This window comes from Camellia sinensis, chromosome 14 (genome assembly GCF_055761805.1).
Source record: "Camellia sinensis isolate YWXY chromosome 14, ASM5576180v1, whole genome shotgun sequence".
Lineage (NCBI taxonomy): Eukaryota > Viridiplantae > Streptophyta > Magnoliopsida > Ericales > Theaceae > Camellia > Camellia sinensis.
In genome coordinates this window covers 133,757,069-133,774,848 of record NC_138974.1, presented here as the reverse complement: position 1 = coordinate 133,774,848, position 17,780 = coordinate 133,757,069, and the positions used below count along the sequence as shown (strand labels likewise).

At 32.2% G+C, this 17,780-nt stretch overlaps 1 protein-coding gene across 1 annotated transcript; it reads left to right on the top strand.

Annotated features, from left to right (window-relative positions):
• The first annotated feature begins 812 nt into the window (after positions 1-812).
• LOC114271892 (pectinesterase) lies at positions 813-15,749 on the top strand. Its single transcript, XM_082906160.1, has 2 exons — positions 813-2,116; positions 14,848-15,749. The coding sequence occupies exons 1-2, from the start codon at positions 1,126-1,128 to the stop codon at positions 15,543-15,545; spliced, it is 1,689 nt and encodes a 562-aa protein (XP_082762286.1). The 5' UTR covers positions 813-1,125; the 3' UTR covers positions 15,546-15,749.
• The last annotated feature ends 2,031 nt before the right edge of the window (positions 15,750-17,780 follow it).

Sequence of the window (17,780 nt, the reverse complement as noted above, 5' to 3'; positions counted from 1 at the left end):
CATATCACATAATACAACAATATAATCATAACATTATTGAAACTCAACCAATTATATTCAACACCAACCAACAATAGATTAGAATGCTTAAATCACCATTGTCAAATTATTACAAAAACAAAAACAAAAAACAGCAATGATTCATCCCATTAAAAATATCACCACTAATAGCACTAATGCATTAAAAAAGTTAAAAAAAAAAAAAATACAATTCCAAGACCAAAACATCACATCATTAATGACGAGACCCACTGCCACCTAATTAGTGGAAGCCCTAATTAGTATTGCTGCAACAAAAAAAAACATAGTAAAGAGAATCCAAATTCACCTATCATCAACAGTTAACACACACTATCTATTTCAAGAGTGTAATTTGGGCGGGTTCAATCTGAGCAACTTGAACTCAGTTCGAATTTTTTTAAGACTTAGATAAAATATTTTCAAATTCGGTACGGGTTTGAGTAAAAATTCAAAAGCCCGAATTAAATTTAGACGGGCTTGGACAAAGGCATCAAACAACCCGAGCAACTCGAAACTCAAATTATACATATATAGATATATTAAAATATTAAATATATATATATATATAAATATAAATCATTAGCCATTACATCATATTAAAGTAATTTAGATTATTAAATCCAATTAAATATATATTATATATACAAATAATATAAAATCTTATTTTTTTATTTTATTTTCACTCATAAATTGTGAAGACTACTATAACGCCATCTCTCTTACATTATATAAATTATTTGTTTTGATGGTATTAATAATTTTCTACATATAAAAAAAATATAAATATAGTCAAATTTTAATAATTGAATAATGTGACTGCAAAAATATATATATAAATACAATTTGAGCAAGTCGGACAATTTAAATTTAACTCAGGTCGAACTTAAACAAACAATATCAAATTATAATTCGAACTTGAATCTCAACACAACTTAAATTGAGCTTGGACAGCCTCCACCCGAACTCGCCCAAGTTCCAGCCTAATCTATCTATATATATTCCCTATCCACTCGCTCTAACTCGTCAAATTTAAACACAGACTCTCTTCTTCCTCTCTCTCTCTCTCTCTCTCTCTATCTATATCTGTCTCAACCCCTTTCAACCATGTATCATCATCATCTCAAAAAAAGAACTAAAATCTTTCTTGCTTTATTACCCATTTCTGCACTAGCCTTACTCACACTCACCACACTGATTACTGTCACAAAAAACCCAAAAAACAGAGAAGAATCCCATCACATTCACATCCACAAAAACATTCAAATCGCTCACTCAGCATGCGATGGAACACTCTACCGAGACCTCTGCGTCTCCACCCTCTCCACATTCCCAGATCTCGCCTCAAAATCACTCCCTCAAATCATCGCCGCGGCAGTGAATCACACAATGTCGGAGGTCCGAGTTTCCGAATCCAACTGCACTCGTCTCCGCTATAAGCTCCCGAAGCTAACCCAACTCGACAAACGAGCCCTCGATGATTGTCTCGAGCTCTTAGACGATTCAATTTCAGAACTCAAATCCACAATCTCCGATCTCTCCTCATCCAATAAATCAGTAAAACACTTCCACGATTTACAAACCTTGCTGAGCGGTGCAATGACGAATCAATTCACTTGTCTAGACGGGTTCGCGTACAGTAAATCAAACACTCGTCCATTCATCGAGGCCCGATTGGAGAACATCTCTCATCACGTTAGTAACGCTCTCGCGATGGTCGGGAAGATTAAAACGGCGTCGTCGAGAGCGGAGGTATTCCCGGAGTATGGGACCGTGAAGGGTGGGTTTCCGACGTGGTTGTCGAAGAAAGATAGGAGGTTGTTGCAGACGGCGGTGAATGAGACAAAGTACGATGTGGTGGTGGCGAAGGATGGGAGTGGGAATTTTACGACGATTGGAGAGGCGGTGGCGGTGGCGCCGAACTCGAGTGCGACGAGGTTTGTGATATACATAAAGGCTGGAGCGTATTTTGAGTATGTGGAGGTGCCGAAGAAGACGACGATGCTCATGTTTTTAGGAGATGGGATTGGGAAGACATGGGTGAAGGGCAATCGGAGTGTCGGTGATGGCTGGACCACTTTCCGCTCTTCCACCGTCGGTAAGTATATCCGTTCAGTTTTTCTCAAATTCCCATATCAAATTTAGAAAATTGGAGAGCCATCAGTCCTGTTCCGATAATCAGAATCACTTGTTTTATATAAGTCTTTTATATATATATATATATATATATTTTAATAATCAAATGTTAGAATGTTAGACTAACTTATGGCTTCGTTTAGAAAGTCAAAAGTTAGGTTTTATTTTTTTTTTATTTTAATTATAAAAAATAAAATAATTTTTTTGATTCAATAAGATAAAATATCACATCTAATTCATAATCATCATTTTTTTTTTATAAAAAGTCAAAGAGACAAAAAAATCAAAAATTGTTTCCAAATTAAATTTTTTAACCCCAAACTAAAAAAAATAAAAAGTTAAAAAATCAAAAATAAAACCCACTTCGTGTATCCCTTGACAATTTCGAGAGCCTGAAGTAGAGTAATGATTCATCCCTTTTTCCCCACCCCCTTTGACCCCCTCTCTCTCTCATTGGTTATCTTTTCTTTTTCTTTTTCTTTTTTTTCCTACTCCTCCAATCACCCCTGCCACGTGGCAAAGGGGTGAGGGGTGACCCCCAAAAGGGGGTCCCAAGCATTATTCATATATATATATATATATATATCAACAATGATTCATCCCCTTTTCCTCCCACCCCTTTGACCCCTCTCTCTCTCATTGGTTACATTTTGTTTTTCTTTTTCTTTTTTTTTCTGCTCCTCCAATCACCACCCGCCACGTGGCAAAGGGGTGAGGGGTGACTCTCAAAAGGGGGGTCCCAAGCATTATTCTATATATATTTTATAAAAACAAATTAGATGGATATGATAATCTTAACTTTTTTTTTTTTGTATTTTATAATATGTATCTTAAAAAATATATATATTTATCATTTATTTTTTTAAAGACAAACACAATAAAATAAAATAGTTACAATTTTTGAATCAATTTTTTTTTTTTTTTTGGGTAAAATGAACAATTTGTGAATCGATAGAAAACTAATCCTACACTAATTAAATTTCTTACTTCATTTTTTTATTCACAAAGTAATAAAATGTTCATTAATAAATACAAGTATTTACGGGTAAAAAAATATAAAAAATGTGATTGCATGGAATATTTTATTTTAAAAAAAATTCAGACATTCAGAAAAAAAAATTAAGAAATTATCCATATATATAGATTTGATAATTAATAATAATAGTAATAATTAAATAATAAAGTTCCTTCATCCTATATAATGTAGTATTATGAAAACACAACATCAAATAATAACCTTACTCTAATTTTTCTTCAATTTTTAGTATTGCTTTCAAGAATTTTCCTATCTATAAAAATAAATAAAAAAATAAAGAAAATCAATCAAGATGATAACACGGTTAAAAGTTACTTTTTTTATTTTTTAACTTTTTAAAGTCATATTATCTGTTTAATTTTTTACAAATTTTTTTTAAAAAAATTAAAAATATTGGCAAATGTCACTCACAAAATTATTGAAAAAAAGTACAGAACTGTAGTGGTATATTTTGATATAATTTGTCTCTATCTTGAAGGGGTTGGGGACCAATGGACCAAGCACTAACCTACGCCAGCTTAAATTATGCTTAAGAAAAGAATAGACGCCCCCTTTTGTCTCCCAAATCGCAACTCCAGTCAAAATTCCGAATCTTTGTTTAAATAAAAAAAATAAAGAATTAGGAAAAGGTCTTAATAATCATTATAATATCTCTTTCAAATTCTATTCAACACCCTATCTCACTCACTTTTTACCTTTCATGCTCAAGTGATAATAATTTAAATTATAATTTTGTCTTATTGCGATCTCTCTCCTCTTCTTATTGGTTAGTATGAGAAAATAAATCGTAATGTAAAAATAAATTTATGTGAATTAAATGAATTAATGACATAAATTATTTAATATTTATTAAAAAATAAAAGGTCTAAAATTATATTATATAATTATAAAAAATTTCTTCCATTAGTGATGAGATTAGTGGACCCAACTCCACGTCCAAACAAATTTGGTAAACCCCCCCAATTTTGGCAATATTATTGCAGCATGTATTTTCATTTAGATATTATTTTGTTCTTCACCCTTACCTACTTATTTATTTAGATTTTAATTTGAATAACTATATAAAAGATACAAATAATTCAAAGCGGCTCCGTTTGGGAAGCTAAATGCCAGGTTTTTTTGGTTATTTTAGTCTCAAAAAATAAAATAGATTTTTTAATCGAATAAGACAAAATATCACATTCAACCCATAATTAATCATTACATTTTTTCTCTCACAAAAAAATCAAAAAAATTAAAAGTCCTTCTCAAACAAAACTTTTTAACTCCACGTTAAAATAGTCAAAAAAAAATTAAAAAACTAACACACTTTCAAAACAAACTCAACCTAAGTTCAAATGACAAATAGGTCCACACTCATCAATTAATTTTATTTTCTCTATAATTTAGGTTACTTTGCATGAATAGATTCTAAATCAATCGGATTGAACTTAATTAGTTATGATTTTTTAGACAAATGGGGTGTTTGTTTCAGTTTTTCAGAGCCAATTTATGGCTTTTAGCTTTGAAAAAGTTATTTTAGACTGTTTGGTTAAACTTATTTCAAACAGCTTCTGATTCTAACAACTTATTTTAACTCAAAAAAGCTGATTCTGAGGAGCTGCTCACCCCTTACTTCTGATTATCAGCTTCTGCTGTGAACATGTTAATTTATGGTTATATTCGTAAATTTTTTTATTTTTTATTTTTTTAAAAATAACAAAAAAGACTCAAATGGATTATAAATTATTATTATTATTTTTTATGAAAAATATAAACAAACAAAAAATAAAAATTAATTGAAAAAGTTATTTCACAGCTTATTTAAACAAACACTACACAACAACTTAAATCTATAATCTAACAACTATACCAAACAGATTAACAACTTCTGATTAAAGTCATAATTTATAATATGTTAAGTTATAATTTATAAACTGTTTTAACAGCTACACCAAACGGGTCCAAAATCAAACACAAGTCAAATTAGGTGACTCACAATTGTAATCATATTTGTTTGACACCTAAAGTTAATTATTGGAGCTAAAAAGTTGTGATTTGAAATTCCACTTTATTTGAAATAATTGATTACGATGCTTATTTTTTAGATTAAAAAACACCTAGTGGTGGTGAGGTTATTGGACCCGGCTTCTTACTGAATCATGAGTCATCACCATGTTATGTCTGATAAAGATGATTTTGTCGAAAATAAATTTGTCTTTTTTTCAGTTCTGACCCCCTGTGGACCCACCATCTTAATGAGTCAGGACACAATGCCACGTTTTAATAAAGCTTGATAAGTGCCATTGAATAAGGATGATTTTGTCAAATTTGGTTTCATTTTTTTAAATTCTTATTTTTCATTTTCTGTATTTTTTATTTTCACTAATTTTTTTTAATTTTTAAACAAATTTAACATAAATATACTTAAAAAATATAATATTTGTAAAAAAAAATTAAAAAAAATTCATTAAATACCAAAAATATAAATAAAAAATATAAAATTCAATATATTTTTGTGCATTTATTAATTTTTTTAATTTTTTTACAAATATTTTACTATTTAAATGCATCTAAGTACAGTGCATTTAAAAAATTTAAAAAATTACTTAAAATTTTAAAAATATTCACTAAAAATTTAAAAAAAAAACACGAATAATAAAAATGTCCAATTTTAAGAAAATTGAACTTAGAAAACTAAAACTAAATGCACACACTATTTTTCCCTATTTTCAAATTTTAATTTGTGTATTTCACTTGGATCATGTTTTGTTTTTGACACCTATTTTACTTCTTCTATGTTTTCATTCAAATGCCCATATAAAATATACAAATAATTTAGAATCCAATTTCAATTGGTAGATAGGTCGGTTTTACTTTTGTACAATCTAAGCTGCTTGTGAAAATATATTCTATACGAGTCTGATAGGACCTAATTAATGTTAGGGAAAATCGATGTGATTCCCCACAAGTAAATCAATCAATGGGAATAAACACTAATGCGGAAAAATTAAATCAAAGGCAACACAAGAATTTTTACGTGGTTCCCTCAATGTGAGGTACGTCCACGGGATCGAAATCCGATTCCACTATCAACCAAATAATTCCAAACGATTACAAACGAGACACTAATGGTCTCACAAAACACCCTTAGGTGAATTCCAAATAATCACAAATAAACAAAGAGGAAAGACCTCACCAAATAGAAGAACCAAAATCTTCTGAACCAAAGTTGAAGAAGACCCAAAATAACGAACCCAAATCAGAACTGAAAGCCGAAGATGCACCAAAGCACTTCCACCGAATTGATTGAATTCACATGAACTGTATTAGCCGCAGCACTTTGCAAGAGTGCTTTCACCCAAAAAAAACAGCCGTCCTTTTTTTGTCTTTGGGAAAAACAATATAAAATAATATATTGTGAATCTAGGATTTTTGTAATCAAACCCTAATTAAATTCAAATTGAATTGGGTCTCCTCAAATATAATATATAAAAATATATTATACTAAACCAAGTTAAATTGAAACTCTTTAACAAACCAATTGGGTCCCACACTCCAATAAGGAGGTATACCCAACAATTCTCCCCCTACCGACTTAGGTGGAGATATCAACCATACCCGCCAAAGTTCGACACTTCAAATGTTTGTCCCTCGACAAAGTCTTAGTCAACATATCCGAAATATTATCATCTGTGTGAACCTTTTCGAGTTGTAACAATTTCGAATCTAACACATCACGAATCCAATGGTATCTAACATCAATGTGTTTCGATCTCGAATGAAAAGTAGAATTTTTACTCAAGTGAATAGCACTTTGACTATCACAATAAAGCACATACTTTTCTTGCTTTAAACCCAACTCTTGCAAAAATTTCTTCAACCATAACTCTTCTTTGCAAGCTTCTGTAATAGCAATAAATTCAGCTTCGGTAGTTGAGAGAGCAACACATTTTTGTAATTTAGACTGCCATGCCACAGCTCCCCCTGCAAAAGTCATCAAATACCCCGAAGTAGATTTCCGAGAATCAACATCACCGGCCATGTCAGAATCTGTGAACCCATCAAGCATCGGCTTACCATCCCCAAAACACAAACACACCTTCGAAGTCCCTCGAAGATACCTTAGAATCCATTTTACCGCTGCCCAATGTTCTTTACCCGGATTAGAGAGAAAACGACTCACCACACCAACGGCGTGAGCAATATCCGGCCTTGTACAAACCATGGCATACATCAAAGAACCAACTGCTGAAGCATAAGGAACTTTCAACATCTCTTCTTTGTCTTTCTCACTTGTAGGACATTGATTCGAACTAAGTTTGAAGTGACCCGCAAGTGGACAACCAACCGGCTTTGCTTTATCCATGTTGAACCTCTCAAGAATTTTCTCAATGTAGCTTTCTTGAGATAACCAAATCAGCCCCTCTTTGCGATCACGAACAATTTTCATACCAAGAATTTGCTTTGCCGGTCCCAAATCTTTCATAGCAAAAGACTTGCTCAACTCCAATTTCAACCTGTTTATCATGGTAGAATCTTGACCCACAATTAACATGTCATCAACATAAAGCAAAAGAATAATAAATTTACCATCTGGAAAATTTTTCACAAACACACAATGGTCCGAAGTGGTTTTAGTAAAACCATTATTCATCATGAAAGAGTCAAATTTTTTGTACCATTGCCGCGGGGCTTGCTTGAGACCATACAAACTTTTCTTCAATTTGCAAACAAATTTCTCTTTCCCTTTTTCCACAAAGCCTTCCGGTTGCTCCATGTAAATTTCTTCTTCAAGATCACCATGCAGAAATGCGGTCTTCACATCAAGTTGCTCAACTTCAAGGTTCATACTTGCAGCCATGCCAAGTACAACCCGAATAGAAGACATCTTCACAACCGGTGAGAAAATTTTATCAAAATCAATACCTTTCTTTTGCCCAAAGCCTTTCACAACAAGACGTGCCTTGTACCTCAGATTCTTGCCATCATTCTTCAATTTGAAAACCCACTTATTTTTCAGAATTTTCCTCCCCTTAGGCAACTTCACTAAATCATAAGTGTGATTTTCAACTAAGGAATTCATCTCCTCTTCCATGGCCTTTTTCCAATCACCTTTCTTTGCATGCTCAATTGCTTCTTGGTAGCTCTCAGGCTCCCCTTGATCAGAAATCAACACAAATTCATTGGGAGGATACTTTCTTGAAGGTTGTCGGTCCCTTGTAGATTTCCTCAACTCAAGTTGTGGTGACGGTACTTGAGTTGGATGTTCTTCCTCAATTTCTGGCTCAAGTTCATTAGGATTAGCATCATCCTCTAACTCTTCAATAGGTGGCTGCACATCTCCCCCGTTTTCATCATCAACTGAAGATGAAGGAGATAAATCCATGTCAATGAGATCACTAGCTTTTGGCTCCGGTTGATCACCTTTGCCAAAGTCTTCAATTGTTTGGTCTTCAAGAAACACAACATCACGGCTTCGAATAACTTTCTTATCGACCGGATCCCACAATCTATACCCGAATTCATCACGCCCATAGCCAAGAAAAATACATTGTCTTGACTTGCTATCAAGCTTGGACCTCTCATCTTTTGGAATGTGAACAAAAGCTCGGCAACCAAACACTCTCAAGTGCGCATAAGATACATCTTTACCAGTCCAAACTCTTTCTGGAACATCACCATTCAAAGGATAGGAAGGAGACAAATTGATCACGTCAACCGCTGTCTTCAATGCCTCACCCCAAAAGGATCTTGGCAATTTAGCTTGTGAAAGCAAACACCTTGTTCTTTCCACAATGGTGCGGTTCATCCTCTCAGCAACTCCATTTTGTTGAGGAGTCTTCTTAACTGTCTTTTGGTGCCGAATACCTTGGCTGCGACAATACTCATCAAATGGCCCAATGTATTCACCACCATTGTCTGATCGGATGCACTTCAATTTTTGCCCTGTTTCTCTTTCAACCATGGCCTGAAAATGCTTAAATACTTCTAAAACTTGATCTTTAGTTTTTAGTAGAAAAGCCCAAACTTTCCTTGAATAATTATCAATGAAAGTAACAAAATAAAGTGCACCACTGTGTGTTCTAACTTTTAAAGGACCACAAACATCTGAGTGAATCAACTCCAAAACATTTTCTTTTCTAGAAGCAACATTTTTATGAAAAGAAACTCTATGTTGTTTACCCGCCAAACAATGAACACAAGTTTTAAGATGTGTACCTTTCAAACCGGGTAGAAGCTCTTTCTTGAACAATACTTGCAGCCCCTTTTCACTCATATGGCCAAGCCGCTTGTGCCATAATTCAGTAGAAGTATCTTCTTCAAGTGCATTGACAACACCTTTACAAATTTTCCTTGCATCGAATAAAGTGTATGAGTCTTCTTACACTTAGCCACCACCAAGGAACCTTTTGTGAGCTTCCATATTCCATCACCAAATTTGTTGTTGTAGCCTTCATCATCTAGCTTCCCGGTAGAGATCAAATTGAGGCGAATGTCGGGAACATGCCTCACATCTTTAAGCAACAACTTGCAGCCCAGATTTGTTTCCAAGCAAACATCACCCATGCCGATAATATTGGACAAACCTTCATTACCCATTCGAACAGAACCATAATCTCCTTCGGTATAGGTAGTGAAGAAATCAACTCGAGAAGTCACATGAAAAGAAGCACCGGAATCAATCACCCAATTGCTCTCTTGGCCCACAAAATTGATACAATCATCTTCACAAACGACCATGAGATCAGCATTGGTAGTAACTGCCGTTGTGTCTTCTTGCTTCTTGTCCACACTTTTGTCACGCCTTTTCTCCTTATTCTTGAGCTTTCGGCATTCTCGCTTCATGTGCCCTTTCTCATGGCAATAATAACACTCAACGTCTTTCTTTGAAAAAGAACCATCTTTTGATTTGTCACGGCTTTGATCACGACCATGAGGAGTCTTACTCCTCCCTCTTGTTTTGCTTCGGCCTCTCACAACGAATGCTTCCGAATGAGAGGAACCCGCTGATTTTCTTCTAGTTTCTTCATTCAACAGGCTACTAGTGACTTGGCCCATTGTGACAACTCCATCGGGCGCTGAATTACTGACGGTCACAACCAAAGTCTCCCAACTTTCGGGCAAAGAACTAAGTAGCATCAAAGCCTGCAACTCATCATCAAAAACAATTTTCATAGAAGCAAGTTGGTTAACAATACTCTTTATTTCATTCAGATGTTCCGGAATAGGGCTGCCCTCTTTATATTTTAAATTAACCAACTTACGAAACAAAAAAGCTTTATTTGTGGCTGATTTCCTATCATAAAGGCCCTCTAATTTTTTCCATAAATCATGTGCTGAAGTTTCAGTAGCAACATGATGAAACACACTGTCATCAATCCATTGACGGATAACACCAACGGCTTTTCGATTAAGCCTATTCCATTCATCATCTTTCATACCCTCGGGTTTGCCAGAATCACCCTCAATGGGTCCATATAAATCTTTACAAAATAATAGGTCCTCCATTTTAGTTTTCCAAGTTACCCAATTACTTCCATTGAAGCTAGACATGCGACCCACATTCCCCTCCATTGATTTACACAAATAAATAAATCCAAATAAATCGTAAGCTCTGATACCAGTTGTTAGGGAAAATCGATGTGATTCCCCACAAGTAAATCAATCAATGGGAATAAACACTAATGCGGAAAAATTAAATCAAAGGCAACACAAGAATTTTTACGTGGTTCCCTCAATGTGAGGTACGTCCACGGGATCGAAATCCGATTCCACTATCAACCAAATAATTCCAAACGATTACAAACGAGACACTAATGGTCTCACAAAACACCCTTAGGTGAATTCCAAATAATCACAAATAAACAAAGAGGAAAGACCTCACCAAATAGAAGAACCAAAATCTTCTGAACCAAAGTTGAAGAAGACCCAAAATAACGAACCCAAATCAGAACTGAAAGCCGAAGATGCACCAAAGCACTTCCACCGAATTGATTGAATTCACATGAACTGTATTAGCCGCAGCACTTTGCAAGAGTGCTTTCACCCAAAAAAAACAGCCGTCCTTTTTTTGTCTTTGGGAAAAACAATATAAAATAATATATTGTGAATCTAGGATTTTTGTAATCAAACCCTAATTAAATTCAAATTGAATTGGGTCTCCTCAAATATAATATATAAAAATATATTATACTAAACCAAGTTAAATTGAAACTCTTTAACAAACCAATTGGGTCCCACACTCCAATAAGGAGGTATACCCAACAATTAATTATGATATTTTCGACAAAATCAAATGCAATGAGACAACTTGAGTGCCTCACAATTACTTTTATTTGGATCTGATTAACACCACTTTTAAAATCATTTATTAAGCTAAAAAAAAATCCCATAAAAAAGCTAAAAAATAAAATGACTTTTTAAATTATTTGGATATATTTTTAAAAAATATATATTTTTATTAAAATAGAATAATTATAAAAATGCCAATACCACAACATTTTGATAAAAAAAATTACATAAAATTTTTATAAAACTATTGTGTTTGGTTTTAGTTTTTTGAAAATTGAAATTTTTATTTTTCTTATTTTTTTTTGTTTTTAGTGAATATTTTTAAAATTTTAATTTTTTTTAATTTTTTTAGATGCACTTTTTGTGAAAAAATATTTTTAAAAATTAATAAATATACAAAATATGAAAAATATACTGAATTTTCATATTTTTCTTATATTTTTGGTATTTAGTAAATTTTTTAAAGATTTTTTCACAAATATTATACTTTTTAAGTGTATTTATGTTAAATTTGTCTAAAGATTTAAAAAAAATTACTTAAAATATTAAAAAAATGGGTAAATTACAAATACACCTCATGAAGTTTGCTTAAAATATGAATTGCCCCTGTGGTTTGGAAAATTACAAATACATCCCTGTCAGAATTTTTTTATTTAATAGAATTAATTGAAAAAATGAAATTTCTAACTGTTCACCTATACAATAATAAAATTATTTGAATTATTAATTGAAATAAAATTTTAACATTATTAAAAATTATTAATTAACTTGATGATTTATTAATAAAATGATCTATTTATTATAAAATTAGAAACCTTAGGAGGTATAATATAATTTCTAGAATCATAAGAGGTAATTTATAATTTAAGTAAATCTCATGGAATATGTTTGTTATTTATCCTAAAAAAATTCATTGAAAATTAAAAAAAATACAAAAAAATATAAAAAATAAAATTTTCTAAAAAAGTATTTTCTAAAATCCAAAACCTAAAATGTATTAATTAACTAAAATTATTTTTGTAAGTCAGTAGTGTCATATGTTAAATTATTTTTATAGGTAGGTAGGTAGTTAGTTAGTGTCTTCTCTTATTTTAAATTATTTCTTTAATTTTGGTTTTAAAATTAATACCACCCTAAAAGCATCTCCAACGGTGAATTAAATATTTCATTAAATTTGATTAAAAATTTAAAAAATTTCTTTATTTGATATCCAACATTCCAACGGTATTTCAACAAAATGCCGGTCTACCGGAGGACGACCTTCCGAACGTCTAGCCGATCGACCGACAAGACAATCTAAAAAAAAAATGCTGTTTTTTGAAATTGTGATTGAACCTAAACAAACCCCTACCCCCAACTCTTTCTCTCTCTCTCTCTCTCTCTCTCTCTCTCTCTCTCTCTCTCTCTCTCTCTCTCTCTCTCTCTCTCTCTCTCTCTCTCTCTCTCTCTCTCCATATTCTTTTCTTGAGTGGCAGGGAGATTAGGTTCTGGATTTGCTTTGTAATATTTGTATTAATGGGTAAAATGGGTCTTGGTTGAGCAAGTTATAAACATCAACACTTGGAAGAAGAATCACAAGAAAGCCACTTTGGTGATTGATTGTAGAGAGCTTTTGAGGGGTGTAGCAATGGTGATGGAAGGTCTCCAAGAAGACATGGATCATGGATCAGTGCTTTTTGCCTCCAAGAAAAGCTTGGAAAACTAGTCTCCTCCTCTTTCCCCATAGCCGTCTTCCTTTGTTCTTCCTTATCTTCATCTCCTTCCTTCAGATTTGGTATGTGAGAATCATTGAAGTAATCGGATGACCGGGGGGACAATTGGTCGGACATCCGGCCGATCGTCCGATATGTCCAACGGTCCTACACAATAAATTGGTGAAAGGTATCCAGATCTTCAATTTGGTGAAAGATTTGCTATTTTCTCAATTTAATATCGTTTTGGTGAAACTATTAGAGCATAAAAAGTTTCTATTTTTCACCAAATTTGAATTTAGTGATACATCTGATGAACCATTGGAAATGGTCTAATCAAATCTTATATACTTGTGTATATATATTTGTGTGCAATACGTGTTTAATTTAGATAAATAAAAATAAATAATATTATAATATGTAAATAACTTAAACGATAAGTTTATTATATTTCATAAAAAGTTAAAAAGTACACTTATTTAATAAAATTTAAGATGACTTCTTCAAATCTTGTGCTATGATATAGTGGCCTCGTTTGGGAAGTGGCTATTTTAGTAGGTTATTTTAGTTTTTGACTATTTTAGTAGGCTAAAATTTTTATGTTTAGGAAGATGATTGGATTTTTTTGTGGTTGGATATGATGTTTGTGAGAGAAAAAGTGAAATGATTATGGGTTTGATGTGATATTTTGTCATATTAGCTATTTTAGCCTATTTTATCTTTTTTGTAATTTTTAGCCTAAATTAGGCTATTTTTTTTCTTCCCAAACACCCCAGTATATTTTCTTTTATTTTAGCGTATAAAAATTTATCATGTGACATGTACACAAGATTTGGACAGCAACTTCAATGTTCACATATATAATATAAATAGATATACAAAAATACTTAGGCCTTGTTTGATTTGTGTTTTGAAAAAAAATTTGAAAAAAATTATCTACAAATAAATTTTCAAAAGTAATCAAACCAAACAAATTTTTTCAAAACTTGTTTAGTTTTTAAATTTTTCAAACAAATCTCTCTCTTATACACATTAAATCAATCACTTTTTCTAAAACTCTCTCTCAAAATAATTTTTCAAAACATCTTTTGAAAAAAAATCAAACCAAACAAATTTTCGTATTTTTTATTTCAAAACATGTTTCTCAAATACAAACCAAACAAGGCCTAAATATTTTAAAAATTTTAAAAATTTTACAAAATCTTTTACCAATTATGTGTTTGGTTTGCATTTGGGAGATGAGTTTTAGAAAAAAATTTCTAAAAAATTGTTTGGTTGGAGTTTTTCTCAAAAAATTTTCAAAATCATTTTCTCTCTCTTACACATCAATCAATCACTTTTTCTTTCTCCTTTCTCCTTATCAATCGCTTTTTCTCACACACATCTACTCAAATTCTTCCAAAATATCAAATCATCCCAAACTCTCAAAAAAAATAACTCTCCCAAAATATACAACCAAACAAAAAAAAAAAAAAAAAAATTTAAACTCACTCTCCAAAAAAATTTTCAAAAATAACTCTGCCAAAAACAAATCAAACAAGCCCCTCATATTTTAATATGATTTTTAGAATCTCCAGCATCAGTCAGTGATATATTGAACTAGTTAATAACATACATTTGTGCTTTTCATGTGGTTCTTCAACGCCCAATGTAAGCTTAAATTCTGCTTTGATATCTTCCATAAAATGGCAGCTGTAGTAGGAGACGGTTTCATAGCCAAAGGCATATCATTCGAAAACTACGCCGGCCCAAGCAAACACCAAGCAGTGGCTCTACGTAGCGGAGCAGACCTCTCCGCCTTCTACCTCTGCAGCTTCGTCGGCTACCAAGACACCCTCTACGTCCACTCCCTCCGCCAATTCTACCGCGAATGCGACATCTACGGAACCATCGACTTCATATTTGGCAACGCAGCTGTAGTTTTCCAAAACTGCAACTTATACGCGCGCAAACCAATGGACAACCAAAGAAACATCTTCACCGCTCAGGGAAGAGAGGACCCGAACCAAAACACCGGCATTTCAATCCTAAACTCTAAAGTTGCCGCTGCATCGGACTTAATTCCTGTCCAGTCCTCCTTCCGAACCTACCTTGGCAGGCCATGGAAAGAGTATTCGAGGACGGTGTATCTTCTTTCGAATATCGGCGATTTGGTAGACCCTGCTGGCTGGTTGGAATGGAATGGTACTTTTGCGTTGTCGACCCTTTATTATGGGGAGTATAAGAACAGGGGTCCGGGTTCGAACACAAGTGCCAGAGTGACCTGGCCTGGTTACAGAGTCATTACGAATGTCACCGAAGCGACTCAGTTTACCGTTGGGAATTTTATTCAAGGGGGTGAGTGGTTACCTTCTAATAATATTTCATACTATCTCGGTTTGACTGGTTGAGTAGAACCCAAAATGTTGGTTGTGTTTGTATTTTGAATAAATTATGTTAGTAGTTTTTATATTTTGATTTTTGTGTTATTTTGATTCTAACGATTTTAATTTAGAGAGATTTATTAGAAATTTTTTTTTAAGGGTTTGTATTTTAATTAGTTCATAAGATATTCTTGTATTCCAATAAGTTCTATTATTTGAACATTTGATCTATTAAATCCTAATTCTTATATTTAAAGTATTTTATGGATATTTTCACTCTTACAAATATTTTGAACGGTCAGTAATTTGGTGATGTGAACAATCATATTTTACAATGTAAATATTCACATTGGCGTGTAAATGTTCACATTGACAGTGTGAACATTCATATTGACGGTGCGACTATTCACATCACGGAACATTCACACGGTAAATGTGAATATTATTGGAGATATTTTGATAAATATGTCACTCATAGAACTTATTAGAATATAAAAAAATAATGTAAACTAAATGGAACATAAGTAGGTGAAAAATGATTTATGAAAAAGCATCCCTTCAATTTACTCAATTTTAATCTTAAATTTATGATTTTTTTCTCAATTTGATCCAATTGTTATAATTGTTAGTGTTTTTTAATTGAAAATACGCACATGAGTAGTATATATTATATTTTTTTAAACAAAATTATAAACTTGTTCAACTCAATAAGTTAATCTCAACCAACGTAGTAATCATTTTCTTTCAAAAACTTTAATCAGCATTATCAATTAGACTAAATTGATACAAAATTTAAAATTAATGATTAAAATTAAACTAATTAAAATTACAGAGACTAAATTTACACAAAAGGCAAAATGCAGGTACTATTAATATAATTTGTCCTTGTATTTTTGATGAGTGATTTCAGTGTATCTTCTTTTCCTCATTGTATGTTCTTCTACCTATAGCCCTCCTGGCCTCTGAGATTTCTTTTTTCCTTTTTTTCGTCGTGGTAAACAAGGTTTTGTGTGGTTTGTCAATGGAGGCTTGTGACCTTTGGGATTGTGTTTTGAGCCTTGTTGTTATACCACCTTCTTTTTTTTTTTTTTCTTTTTTTTTTCTTGTAATAATAATATTCACTTATCAAAAAATATATTTCACTACTTGTTTAGAATAATGTATTACAACATTGTCAGTCATTTTAGACCCATCTTAACAATTCGAATGGTTTATTTTGCATGACTTAAGCATTTTATTTATAACGAAAATTATGTTGATCAAATTTCAATAGATACTTGATCGAATCACATTTGTCTGAAAAAAATTTGACGGATTATATGATTTTAAAGATATTTGGTTCATTGTTCTTTTAGACAAATGTGGTCTGATCAAGTGATTATTAATATTCAATCAATCTGATTTTTTATATAAAGAATGTGCTCGAGTGGCTCCATAAGTTGAACAGTTTGGGTCGTTAAAATGGGCCTGAAGTTAGCTCACAATGGGCTGGAATGAACCTTTTCAATCCGATCATGGACTGTGGAAGAGTTGCTCTCATAAATACAAGAAAAATGCTTGGGAGCACTAATTAGTGCTCCCACTAATTAGGTGGCAGTGGGTCCCGCCATTAATGATGTGATGTTTTGGTCTTGAAGTTGTATTTTTTTATTATTTTTTTATTTTTTTAATGTATTAATGCTATTAGTGGTGATATTTTTAGTGGGATGAATCATTGTTGTAAATACAACTCATTGTTATGAGTGTTTTCTTTGAAAGTAAAAGGATTTGTAATAATTGTTTCTCAATTTAAAATAATGATAAATTTTCATGACAATTTCACAACTCTTCATGTAATAGAGATTTTCTATGACAATCATGTAATAGAAAAGATCTCAGTCATTTTTTCAAATATATGAACAAATAATTTGTTGGTTTGTTAAGCTTAGAATTTAGGCTAATGATTGATATGAGTAGAAATAAGAAATAAAATAAATAAATTCTGAATGAATTATAAATTAGACCCAAACATGGTTAACGTTTTATTCTGCTTCTGCTACCTTCCGGCAAGAATTTGAATCAGATTTTATTTTCATTTGTATTTGTTTCCTGTTTGTTTGTTTGTTTGTTTGTTTTTTTGGTCTTCCTTTCATAAAACTGAACCCAATTTTGTATTTCACGTATAAAAAATGCTTTAGAGCTCTATTATAAGAGCTCTAATAGCTCTAATTTGAAGGTGGGTCCCACCCTGATGTAATGTTTATGCTTTGTTTTTTGTTTTTT

Coding starts and splice junctions, on each gene's coding strand:
- LOC114271892 (XM_082906160.1), top strand. CDS start 1,126: ATGTATCATCATCATCTCAAAAAAAGAACTAAAATCTTTCTTGCTTTA. Junction 2,117..14,847: donor TTTCCGCTCTTCCACCGTCG/GTAAGTATATCC, acceptor ATAAAATGGCAG/CTGTAGTAGGAGACGGTTTC.